At 40.0% G+C, this 13547-nt stretch overlaps 1 protein-coding gene across 1 annotated transcript; it reads right to left on the minus strand.

Moving 5' to 3' along the window:
- Positions 1–17: 17 nt before the first annotated feature.
- Positions 18–13418, minus strand: igfbp7 (insulin-like growth factor binding protein 7). The gene is given in 5 exon segments (NM_001123651.2): positions 18–2166; positions 2853–2979; positions 6949–7056; positions 9522–9631; positions 12956–13418. Coding segments are annotated over 5 exon segments (792 nt in total). The 5' UTR covers positions 13380–13418; the 3' UTR covers positions 18–2143.
- Between the last annotated feature and the right edge of the window lie 129 nt (positions 13419–13547).

Raw genomic sequence — 13547 nt, forward strand, 5'->3', positions numbered from 1 at the left:
TCAAAATAACCACAAAAGTCAATTTTTGTATTTATTAGTGATGTACAGCACCTGTCACACAGTAATAACATCTAGTGTTAGTAAACCATACACCAATGTGAATACAGCAAATTCATACATACAGCTTAAGTCTGGAAAAACTAGAAACATTTGGTAAAAGCAATGTCCGCTGGCCTCTTCATTGGAGTTGCAGACTTTTAGCACCGAAAGTGGATCTCTACATTCCATCATAAATCCTCCTTTTTCTACGCCATTTCATACTTGTCGGTTACTCAATATGCCCTACAGTACATCCCCAGACATCTGCCACTGTTTGGATTGGTAACTAAACCCGTAGTATGCGAGTACTGGGATTATATGAAAGCAAGAGTGTTCTGAGTGGTTTTCCTTCCTCATTCCTGATCACTCACTCCACACAATGGCTTTTGCAAAGGCATGTCTTTATGGCTTGTCATGCACCATGTCAAGGGAAAGAATGATTTGTGTACTTTTCAGAAGGTCCAAAAAATAACCTTGGTACATTTAGAAATATTTGTATTTTTCAAATGTAAGATTTATTCAAATTCATGTGTTTTTTCACATTACAATTTTAGTAAGGGTCATTTTTTTTTATGCCCGGGTGTCTATGTTTCTGCTTTGCCCACAGGGCCGAACTACCGCGTTTGTGGCCACCGGGAACCGGCCTCCGTTTTTTTGGGGGGTAATCCGTTAACTTCCTGCATTTCAACAAATTTTGCCATTGTGCAGAAGTTTATAGCAGTTTTCGAGTGCTATTCTGCACATTTTGTCATGAAGCTAACAGGACATGTTGCAGTTTTAAAGCTAAGTTCCTACAATTATACACTTTTTGCCATGGGGAAGGGATTTTTTTTGCTGTTTTATAGCTCATCTTATGCTTTTATTCACCTTTTGCCATGAGGCTGAGCGAAAATGTTGCAGTTTTAAAGCTAATTTCATGCAATTCTACACATTTTGCTATCATATGCTAATAAAAAACAATAGGTCGGGTGCACGCACCCGTTCGGTAATCTGTCCCTGCTTGGCCAACTAGTAATGGTCTTGCAATGTATTATTTTTGCTAGAATTAAATGGAATAATTCACAAAAACAGTAAACTACATTAAAAAAAAAGATGGTGTAAGAGTGAAGCATGCACATGCAATTTGTGTGTCCACATACAGTGTACAAAACATTAGCAACACCTCGTTCCATAACAGACTGACCAGGTGAAAGCTATGATCACTTGTTAAATCCACATCAATCAGTGTTAATGAAGGGGAGGAGACAGGTTAAAGAAGGATTTTTAAGCCTTGAGACCTGGATTGTGTATGTGTGCCATTCAGAAGGCGAATGGGCAAGACAAAAGATTTAAGTGCCTTTGAATGGGGTATGGTAGTAGGTGCCAGGCGCACTAGTTTGAGTGCGTCAAGAACAGCAATGCCGCTGGGTTTGTCACACAACAGTTTCCCGTGTGTATCAAGAATGGTCCACCACCCAAAGAACATCCAGCAAATTTGACACAACTGGGGGAAGCATTGGAGTCAATGTGGGCCAGCATCCCTGTGGAAGGCTTTTGACACCTTGTAGAGGCCATGCCCCAACAAATTGAATCTTTTCTGAGGGCAAAAGGTGATACAACTCAACATTAGTAAGGTGTTCCTAATGTTTTGTACACTGTGTACTTATTAAATGAATGACTTATGTGTGATGTCAGTGACAAGAAATGTGTGTGAGAGGCCTAGATGACTCTTGTGGATGACTGTCTACAATACAGTGTACTGAATATCACTGAAAACTGTGACTTGTTACAGGTCCTGTGTGGCTCAGTTGATAGAGCATGGTGCTTGTAATTCCAGGGTTGTGGGTTTGATTCCGATGGGGGACCGGTATGATTATTATTTTTTTAAATGTATGCGCTCACTACTGAAAGTTGCTCTGGATAAGAGTGTCTGCTAAATGACAAATATTTAACAAATGTCAACGTTCTCAAATATAAATCTGATGGATCTCTGGGATGCTAATGGTGGCTGTTGGTCCTCTTTCTTAGTCATTGTACAGGTCTACTGGTGGGATGGTCGGGGCTTCTCCCTCCTCTCCTGATCCTGCCAGGAGCCGCCACTGAGGCTCTACTGTGCTGAGACGCCTTACAGCTCATCATCCTTGGCCACTGGAAGAGAGACACACAGACAAGAGCACAATGACACATTGGCTAAGTGGATTTCTAGGGTAATGGTCCTTAACTGGTCCTATTTATGACCAATGATATGGGAGACCTATGTCTTATATGTGAATCTGGGGGAGACCTGAATACTTTGATCGGTTTCTATCAGATTTGTATCACATATCTAGCCCTGATTCCTTTTTTAGATCACTGGTAATGAAGAAGTGCTTAGATCTTGCAGGACGGAGAGCGTCCCTTGTTTTGAATAGTGTCCATCATCACAGATCACCAGGGTTGGAAGAACACCCAAAAGTAGAGCTTTCCTTTTGATATGAATGCTGTTCTCACTCAAACATCCAAGTTCTTTCCCCTGGAGTGCAGATGTATAGGCAGTGCAGTGAGTGCATCAAGTTACACACCCAGAAACACGCGCTGCCTTGTCGAAGGCAACCATCAAGCTAAGTATGCACTCCTAAACATGTCAGAACAGAATGGGAACCACGGCTAGCGGGCTTGAATTCCAAACAAGTCACACATACTGTACATACACACCCTTTGATTTGCCCTTTGAATACCTACATTTGCCCTTTGTATATGGTAAATATCCCCCTTTGCCATATTGTGTGGGTGTATAGATTTAACATGAAACAGAGTAGAAATAGCAGTGAAATAGAAAAGGATGCGCTGGGTACCTTTCTTGACAGGGATGTCATCGATGGACTCCACCACGTGAATGGTGCCCACCGCTGAGGCCTCTCCCTTGGCGTTGACAGCGTGGCACTCATACAACCCCGCCTCTTCCTTGGTGAGCGGCGAGATCTGAAAAGCATGGTGGTGGCGGTTATCGCCTTATCTGATTTTATCAGAACATGCAAGGCGACACAAACACAGCCTCATCTCTTCCTCCCAGCCAAGCTCGGCTCATTTCGACAGAGCAAGTGTGCCATTTCAATTGGAAAGAAGCGTTCTGGATTGTTTTACGGCTGTCTGACTGCTGTCCAGTGCTGGCTTGCACCTGTGTAGGTCTTTAGATACTTCTCACAAGTACAAACATATCATGGAAGATGGCCAATGAGTAGAAATTCTGAAATTCTATGAAGAAATTGAACAAATGTGATGTTTGACAGCAGGGGAGCAGAATACTGAGAGAGAGAAAAGGAGGGAGGGAGAGGGATAGGTAGATAGATCTAACCACTGAACAGGGCTCACCAATGTTTTCTGTTAATTTACTCGGACATGGAGGAAGGAGTTGCATGTGTATTAAACTCTCTGTTATGTAGAGGATCTGAACAGAACAAGTCAATGAGTAGCGTTCATGGATAACTTTGGAATGTGCCTCAAGTAATGTTATTCATAAATAAAGTAATAGAATGGCAGGTATCTAATACATAACTCTTCCATCCTATGCTTAATTTCTACCTTTACTACCTCTGTGTGTGGGCCTTGAGGTATTTGACTGATTTGTTTATGTGGGACGACCCACAAGTCTGTATGATTGCTAAAATCCTTTGTACTAACAGTGTTTCAAGTCAAGGTCTGATTTCACTATTACTGAAACAGGACCCAGGTGGTAAATACAAAGATCCAGTCCATCTAAAAAAACTGGAGACCCCTTACACTGCAGTGTTGTGATGCCAAAATCTTTGCAAAATGCATAGAATTTAAACGGTATTTTGTCAGATATTATTCATCCTAATCAGACAGGTTTTTTTTACATGGATGATACATTGGAGATAATATAAGACATGTACTGGAAAGACTATAGAACACTATAAAAAATCTGGGAAACGAGGCCTGGTATTCATAGCTGACCTTGAAAAGGTCTTTGATAAAGTACAACTGGAATTTATATATAAATGCCTGGGCTATTTTAATTTTGGAGAATCTCTTATACAATGGCTTAAAGTTATGTTTACTAACCCCAGGTGTAAAATGGTAAATAATAGCTACTTCTCAAAAAGTATTAAATTGTCAAGAGGAGCAAAACAAGGTTGTCCACTATCGGCATATCTATTTATTATAGCCATTGAAATGTTAGATATTAAAATCAGATCCAACAATAATATCAATGGGCTAGAAATCCAGGGCTTAAAAATAAACGTGTCACTGTACGCTGACATTTCCTGTTTTCTTTTAACCCTCTTGTTTTGTCTGTTTCATGTTAATTAATTATGTTTTCCCGGTCCAAAATGTACTGCCCCATTATAGCTGATTTATAAATCCATAATAATACATATATTATCACCTAATGTTGTGTTAGATCTTTTTATCAACTTCAGTTCTTGTGAACATTACAAGTTTTGAACTTCTATTTGCTATTTATGGCCTGTAGGCCTCATTGACCTGAACTCATACAACAAATTTTTGAGTAAAAAAAGCATAATGTATGGATCATTTTTACTATAACAAATACTCAGATGAAACATATTGTGCTATTTATCACAGACTACTTTGTGTCAAAGTTTAACAAGGACATTTGTTTTGAAACCATTTCAAATTTTTAAATAGTGACAGGATTTTATGTCATCAACCTGGCGTATCTCTTTTCTGATAGAATTTTAATTGGACAGCCGACCTCTCCTCTCAGTTGGGGATGAAGACCAGGACAAATTCACATTCTTTGACAGGAATGTAACAACAACCTCAGGAGGGCCCTCTTCCTCATCACTGGATTGTTCCACATATTCTGTGTTGTCTTCAACTTCTGACACTTCCTCCTCTAATGCATCTTCACTGTCAGTTTCCTGGCCTCTCTCCTCCTCATGATTAAGAGCCTCACATACAGTATATAATTTGGTCATTGTGCTGCCACAGAATGAATTGTGAGCAAGGCCTCAAAAAAGCTTTATGAACCAGAGCTGCGAGAAAAGTTATATATATTATTGAAACAATGTTGTGATTATTTGTGAGAATGCCAACAGGTGTGGTTCCCTTGGGGGGAAAATTATATTGGGGAAAGGTTTCCGTGGGGGTTGTCATGGAAGCCAAGTAGGGGAGTGAGGTGTGTGTGTGTGTATGTGTGCTCAAACACACATGCATCTGGGGGTCTGGGAGAGTAAGTGTGTCCATCTGATTAATGGGCATGTGGTTTAACTCAATTTTATACACTAGTTGTAGTCTCACCCATTAATTTCTAATGACCGGTCATTTTTGACCGGGAACACCACAAGTGTACAAGAGTTAAATAAAACACCCAAAAATTTGATGAAAATCATCAAAATGTATTTTGTGTGTTCAGATGCCCTGTGTTGACAGGGCCTTACGACAATCAGATTAAATTAACTACATTTTTCAGACTACCGGAACAGAGCAGGAGGGTTAAATACACAATTTGGATCCCTCCACAGCCTCAGAGGATCTAGGTAATTGTTCTAACCTCTCTGGATTAAAACCGAATGATGATAAATGCACCATATTACATATTGGATCGCTTTTACATTACATTATATATATTACATTATAACTTTTACATTACCGTGTAGTTTACCAATAAAATGGTCCGACGGTGAAGTGGACATACTCGGTATTCATATCCCGAAAGAAAGAAATAATTTCACTGCAATATATTTTAATAGAAAGTTAGCCAAATTAGATAAGATTTTGCTACCATGGAAAGGGCAACACTTGTCTATTTCTGGAAAGATCACCTTGATTAATTATTTAGTCATATCCCAGTTTACCTATATACTTATGGCCCTGCCTACACCCAACAACTTTTTTAATTTTTATTATATGAGCAAAAAAGATTCCACTTTACTTTATTCCACAAGCCAGACAAAATTAAATGGGAAAATTAAATAATCTCCAAAATATCACTATTTTTAAAACAAACAATAGACAGCTGGTTGCAATTTCAGTTTAATCCACCAGGAAAGTCAGAACAAATATTAGAATAAATATTATGGTTAAACTCAAATATACTAACTGATAATTGTTTTATTTTTTTTAACAGTACGATCTTTGTAAATTATATCATAAATATGACAGGTTGAGTTATGTCACACATGCAGATATTTCCTATATATCTAAAATTACAACCAACTGATTGCAGCATTACCGCATTACCACCATACAGGTTGCAAAATAGTTGGAAGGATATTTTCAATGTATGGCACATGGTTTTTGAACTGATATACAAAACGACGCTGGATTCAGAATAAACTAGAGTTTTTCAATTTAAATTATTATACAAAATTCTTGCAACCAATAGAATGTTATATACTGTATATGAGGGATACAAACATCCCAGCTCTGCAGATTTTGCTGCGAAGAGAGAGAATCATTAGATCACTTGTTTTGGGACTGCCCATATGTAGCTTGTTTTTGGTCGCAGGTTCAGAAATGGCTGAAAGATTGCAACATTGACTTGGAAATAGCACTGCTGGGGGATTTGAAAAGTCAATTGATCAATATAATAATACTCTTAGCAAAGGTGTTTATCTTTCATTTACAATCTGTAGAAACTATGAGAGGGGTTGAGGGTAGCTGAAGGCTGGGACTAATGTAAAATATACTGTCCGTGAAATGTATTTAGTATGGATAAGCTGGCTGGCAGTGGAAGCCTAAGTATTGTTTTCCATTAGTTGGGGTGGCAGGGTTACAAAACAATTATATATATTTTAGTATATATGGGGGATTGGAAATGATGCAGACAATTACTCCAATAGAAACCACAATCTATCTGCAATGTTAAAGTTGATCTACCCCCTACAAAATAAAACAAAAACATTAAAAAAGTAGTGTGTATCTGTGTGTTAATGTGTGTGTGAGGGGGCTGGTTGGACTCACCAAGACCCAGCCGGTGACCTCATGTTTCTCAGGTCCTCCACGGGTCTGAATGGCCAGGTTGTCTCTGTCTCCTGGAAGCAGCTCCATTCTCTGTTTTCCGCTGGTGACCTGGGAAAACAACCATTAACTTAATAACTAACTAATCCAATCAACCCATTAAAAGCATGCTGTGTGTGTGCAGCTGTGAAACTGAAAACATTCAACGCTTCAGCACAAGAAACAACTGGCTAAATCAAATGTTATTTCATGTCATCTACGATCACATTCTCTTTATATGACCTAAGCTCAGACACCAACGTCTACAGCTATAAAAACACATGATATAAGCAAAGAAAATAAAGGCTCATCTGAGAAATCTGTGGGACATAAGAAAGAGACAACAGAGAGACATAAGAAAGTATTGAAACGGAAAGATGGATGTAACACATATAGAGTTGCAAAGGGAGGGTATATTACTTGAAACTTTCAAAGTTTACCAGTAAACTACCAAAATGTTGGTATCTTTCAATGATTTTATGTAATCTATCACAAGACATCTAGTGTCCCTTTTGGATACTTCAGATTATCACAGGTGTCTGTAATTATCTCTTGCCCTTGGTGTGGCCTAATCACATGTAAAATATATGAAATAATTAAATAAGATTTTAAAATAAATAAAAAATACAGTGACAGCTGTAATGGCGGCGGATGAATGGTACGACAATGGGTCTCAGGATCTTGTCACGTTATATATGTGCATTAAAATTGCCATCGATGAAATGCAATTGTGTTCATTGTCCGTAGCTTATGCCTGCCCATACCATAACCGCACTGCCACCATGGGGCACTCTGTTCACAATGTTGACATCAGCAAATCACTCACCCACACAACGCCATACATGCCATCTGCCCGGTACAGTTGAAACTGGGAATTATTTGTGAAGAGCACACTTCTCCAGCATGCCAGTGACCATCAAAGGTGAGCATTTGCCCACTGAAGTTGGTTACGATGCCGAACTGTAGTCAGGTCAAGACCCTGGTGAGGACCACAAGCACGCAGATGAGCTTCCCTGAGATGGTTTCTGACATTTTGTGCAGAAATCCATAGATTGTGCAAACCCACAGTTTCATCAGCTGTCCGGGTGACTGGTCTCAGAAGAGCCCACAGGTGAAGAAGCCAGATTGTGGAGGTCCTGGGCTGGCGTGGTTACACTTGGCCTGCGGTTGTGAGGCCAGTTGGACGTACTGCAAAATTCTCTAAAACAACCGTAGTAGAGAAATGAACATTACATTTTCTGGCAACAGCTCTGGTGGACATTCCTGCAGGCAGCATGTCAATTGCGCGCTCCCTCCAAACTTGAGACATCTGTGGCATTGTGTTGTGTGACAAATCTGCACATTTTAGAGAGGCCTTTTATTGTCCGTAGCACAAGGTGCACCTGTGTAATGATCATGCCGTTAAATCAGCTTCTTGATATGCCATACCTGTCAGGTGGATGGATTATCTTGGCAAAGGAGAAATGCTTGCTAACAGGGCTGTATACAAATTTGTGCACAACATTTGAGAGAAATAAGCTTTTTGTGCATATGGGACATGTACGGGATATTTTATTTCAGTTTATGAAACATGAGACTAATACTTTACATGTTGTGTTTTATATTTTTTGTTCAGTGTAAATGGGTCAAATTTAACAGGTCAAGGCAAATCTCAGATCTAAGGGCACAGTTCGAACAAAGCAACATTCTGTTTAGCTGAGAGAGAGTGGTAGTTTGGGCTAATCGAATCAATAAAACAATGCTTACAACATCAAACTTATATAAATGTAATCTCTCTCTCTCTCAGTGCAGGGAGACTTGTTTTGGCCCATCTTGATTAAGTATCTCTTTTCATATTAAATCCTATATAGCGTGGTCTCTTGCACTATTTTGAGAGTAAGCAAACAGTGGGTTATCTTCCTCGTCTGTCCAGGAATGATGAGTTGTGTTCTCCACATTGACTTCTTGCATCCTGACTTTCAATGGCCCTGTTTGTCTCCCCTCCCTTACCCCTTTCTTACATATTTTCTCAACCTCATTCTGAATTATCCTCAATAACTTTAGTATTTTTAGTCTCTCTTTAGTCTTCGTGAAACCAATGGGAATTTCATGCCTCTTTACTTTTTTTCATGAAGAATGTTAAGAATGTTAGCCGCTAACCGTGGGTATGAGTAAAGCCTTGACTGTAAAGATCAGATCATATTTAAGGATTTCCCCTCTAACCTCTCATGTCCTGTGCTATTGTGTCAGTGTGTGGTTAACAATAGCATGCTTCATATCCTCTATTTTCACATCTCTTTCATCCATTGTGTCCCCAAATACAGAGCCCAAATCAACCATCAGTGGAAGGGGACGTATGATTAACTTGACATAGGAAAATACATTAACGACCTACCGTATGTACAGTTCTTTGGACCATCATACAAAACTACATATGGGAGTGTTTCTGAAATACTTTTCTCAAAGCATGGAGCGATTTTTTTATTTTTTTTGCACCACACCTGAGAAAAGTGTGGATTCAAAAGTCCTAGAGACCTCACAATTTAACCTTCTGGTACCTTCTTCCAGGTGATCACGGGGGTGGGGATTCCAATGGCCTCGCAGCTCAGGTACACCTGGGAGCCTGTGACATTGTAGACCTCACCAGGGGCCGTCACAATGACAGGTGCTGTGGAGGAGAAGAAAAAATAGAAAAAACTGAGACGATTGAGTGGCTTTATCATCTCCTTCAAATCAACCTGTAATGCTTATCTTTTAACTTGGGCGGAATCAGAGATAGCTCTGTTGGAATCCACTGGGACTAGCTGGTACAGGTCTGAAAGCAGTAATATCCTAACAGATGTTCTGATTGATATGTGATAAATGTATTATATAAATGAACAGATAGCATCTCCAGTCCCTTTTAGCCATCCAGAAAGGAATGAATGTGCCTTTTTTTTAGGTCAGTACAGTAAGTGAAGGAGTTGATGTAACATGGACCACATAAAGGAGTTCAGAAAGAATTCTGTTAGTGAGGAATTTAGTGAAATATTAAGCATACTTTCTCCCTTTAGTTTCCTCATGCCAGTCAGAATTAGTTAAAAAGTAACTCTGTTTGGTTTCTCAATACGAACACTGAACATTACTGTCATTGCCTTTCAAACATTGGGACAGGTTTTATGCGGATTTGCACAAATTCACAAATATTATTTAATCTGATAAACAAAACTTCTAGTAATGTGCTTGGCTCAAACAGAATTTTCTGTTTTTATGGATCAAGAAAATGTGTGCATTTACAGTTGAAGTCAGAAGTTTACATACACCTTAGCCAAATACATTTAAACTCAGTTTTTCACAATTCCTGACATTTAATCCTAGTAAAAATTCCCTGTTTTAGGTCAGTTAGGATCACCACTTTATTTTAAGAATGTGAAATGTCAGAATAATAGTATAGAGTGATTTATTTAAGCTTTTATTTCTTTCATCACGTTCCCAGTGGGTCAGAAGTTTACATACACTCAATTAGTATTTGGTAGCATTGCCTTTAAAATTGTTTAACTTGGGTCAAACGTTTCAGGTAGCCTTCCACAAGCTTCTTGAGATGTTGCTTCAATATATCCGCATAATTTTCTTTCCTCATGATGCCATCTATTTTGTGAAGTGCAACAGTCCCTCCTGCAGCAAAGCACCACCACAACATGATGCTGCCACCCCCATGCTTCACGGTTGGGATGGTGATCTTCGGCTTGCAAGCCTCCCCCTTTTTCCTCCAAACATAACAATGGTCATTATGGCCAAACAGTTCTAATTTTGTTTCATCACACCAGAGGACATTTCTCCAAAAAGTACGATCTTTGTCCTTATACGCAGTTGCAAACCGTAGTCTGGCTTTTTTATGGCGGTTTTGGAGCAGTGGCTTCTTCCTTGCTGAGCGGCCTTTCAGGTTATGTCGATATAGGACTCGTTTTACTGTGGATATAGATACTTTTGTACCTGTTTCCTCCAGCATCTTCACAAGGTCCTTTGCTGTTGTTCTGGGATTGATTTGCACTTTTCGCACCAAAGTACGTTCATCTCTAGGAGACAGAACGCGTCTCCTTCCTGAGCAGTATGACGGCTGCGTGGTCCCATGGTGTTTGTACTTGCGTACTATTGTTTGTACAGATGAAGTGGTACCTTCAGGCGATTGGAAATTTGATTTTCCCATGATGTCAAGCAAAGAGGCACTGAGTTTGAAGGTAGGCCTTGAAATACATCCACAGGTACACCTCCAATTGACTCAAATTATGTCAATTAGCCTATCAGAAGCTTCTAACGCCATGACATCATTTTCTGGAATTTTCCAAGCTGTTTAAAGGCACAGTCAACTTAGTGTATGTAAACTTCTGACCCACTGGAATCGTGATACAGTGAAATAATCTGTCTGTAAACAATTGTTGGAAAAATGTACTTGTGTCATGCACAAAGTACATGTCCTAACCGACTTGACAAAACTATAGTTTGTAAACAGAAATTTGTGGAGTGGTTGAAAAACGAGTTTTAATGACTCCAACATAAGTGAATGTAAACTTCCGACTTCAACTGTACATAACTTCACACTTCTGGCACATAATACTTTGTATGTGGGGCACAAGTGTGGACAGAAATGTAGCTTTACTGAAATCTTATTTTAGTTATGAAGACTAGGCTTTGGATGACAGGGGTTGCAAAGTGAAGGCCTCTTTAGAATAATGTTATGATGCCACATGCTTATGGAAGATTGAATAGGGTTGTCTTCTCAATACTCTAACCCAAGGAATGGATATGATCATGACTATAATAAATAAGCACTGTCTCATATACTGTAGGTAGAGGCCCCTGTTATTTTGAGTTCCGGTGAAATTTACTGTTGCCAGTGGTCAACAAAATCCTGAAATAGGCCTAGCTAATAGACCCTGAGAAAACAAGTACAACATGGAGTAGAGTTAGGAAGGGTGGCCTTGAACTTGAACCTAAAGTAGTGCTATCTTTAACCTCTCTGCGAGCCTTAAGGGTGCAGCTAAAGTTGCTCTCTGACCTTACCCTGTTGGATATGGGCAAATTAGTCTGTGGCTTTTCGCGTGTGGTATGACTTTTTTTTCTGCCAGGCAGCGTTTTTTTTTTCACGACCCGAACCCTTTCACGTGCCTAATCCAGAACCAGCATGCAGTTATAATTAATCATGTAAAGGTTCACTGAACTAAACACTGAAGCCAACGGGCTTTGCTGTAAACCAACAGCGCCTGTCTGTGTGTATGTAGGCGAGGCGCTGCTGTTTGATTGACAGCCATTCTCCTTTACAAAATGTAAAATCCCTCCCTTGGAGGGTGGAATTTCAGACATGTCTGTTCAGGGCTGTGGAGGGTGCCACCCCAGAGTGGAGACAATGGCTTTCAGCTTAGTCAGTGGCTGTCTTGAGTTAACTCTGGTTATTTTGCAAGGGTTATAGAGGTAGAGGATGATGTTAACCTTGTCCACACCCAGTGCCACAGATTTTCCATATTTCTCAACCAGTTCTTCTATCCAGTAACTAAAGAGCACTCATGTCTCTGCATGGGTCCCAAGACAAATCAGTGCATTGTGGCAGTGATGTACAATAACAATGTAAGTTGATGGTGCATTGGACAAGTCAAATCAATATAATTTAGAATCAGTTCATGCAAGGCAAACATTGACAATAGATGAGATACCAGCAGTGATTAATACATTAACAGAATTTTCAGTTAGTTAATGGTTAATTAGCCTACTCAAGAAATCTTAACGTTATTTATTTTAACTACATTACTGAGAAAGGAGAAACATGAGTCATCACACCAAAATGTAATTTATTTGGCACCTTGGTGAACTATTGGCTATCAGGCTAGAATGTATTTCAGTGAGATTCGAATTATTTTAGTGCAATACACAAAATATTACTGTTTCCAAAATTGACAGAATTCAATTTACACTAGCCTACTACTGCGCTCTTTATAATAGAAGTCTCCCCCATTCTCACCTGTTGCGCATTTTCCTTTATTCAGGACTTTTATTTCAGGCTTCTCCTCGCTCACCGCTTTCAGGCTGGCAACTTTCAAGTCGCAGCCAGTTTTATAGGTCACTCCATCGGAGCCACACACTTCGTATTTGGTCTTGCAGGCGCAAACTCCGAGCTTAGTCTTCTTGTTCTTGTCGCTCTTAACGCACTCCAGTCCAGAGGCGCAACGCTTGGCTGTGGTCCCGCGCCCCCTGCATGGCTCCCCCTCTCCAGCCGCGCAAAGTGAACAACAACCGCAGGAATCGAAAATCGTGCCAGACTTGCAGCCCACCTCTGGAAGAGGGTCGCACAGACTGGGTTCGCAAGCGCCACAACTGCGCGGCACTCGGTCCGCAGATGCGGACGCAAGTGACAACGATAAGAACACAGCGAAAAACACTAACATGTTGCTTGCTGAGTTTACAGTTGCGGTTCTATGTGTTCAGACTCCTACAGTGTGAAGCACTGTACAGTTATCAGCGATTTTGTTGAAGATCAACCACGCCCCTAAACTCCATCTTTGATTTCCATGTCTCCATCGAAGTTAAGGTCTAAGACCCCACTATACAGTTAC

Source organism: Salmo salar, chromosome ssa09, assembly GCF_905237065.1.
Source record: "Salmo salar chromosome ssa09, Ssal_v3.1, whole genome shotgun sequence".
Lineage (NCBI taxonomy): Eukaryota > Metazoa > Chordata > Actinopteri > Salmoniformes > Salmonidae > Salmo > Salmo salar.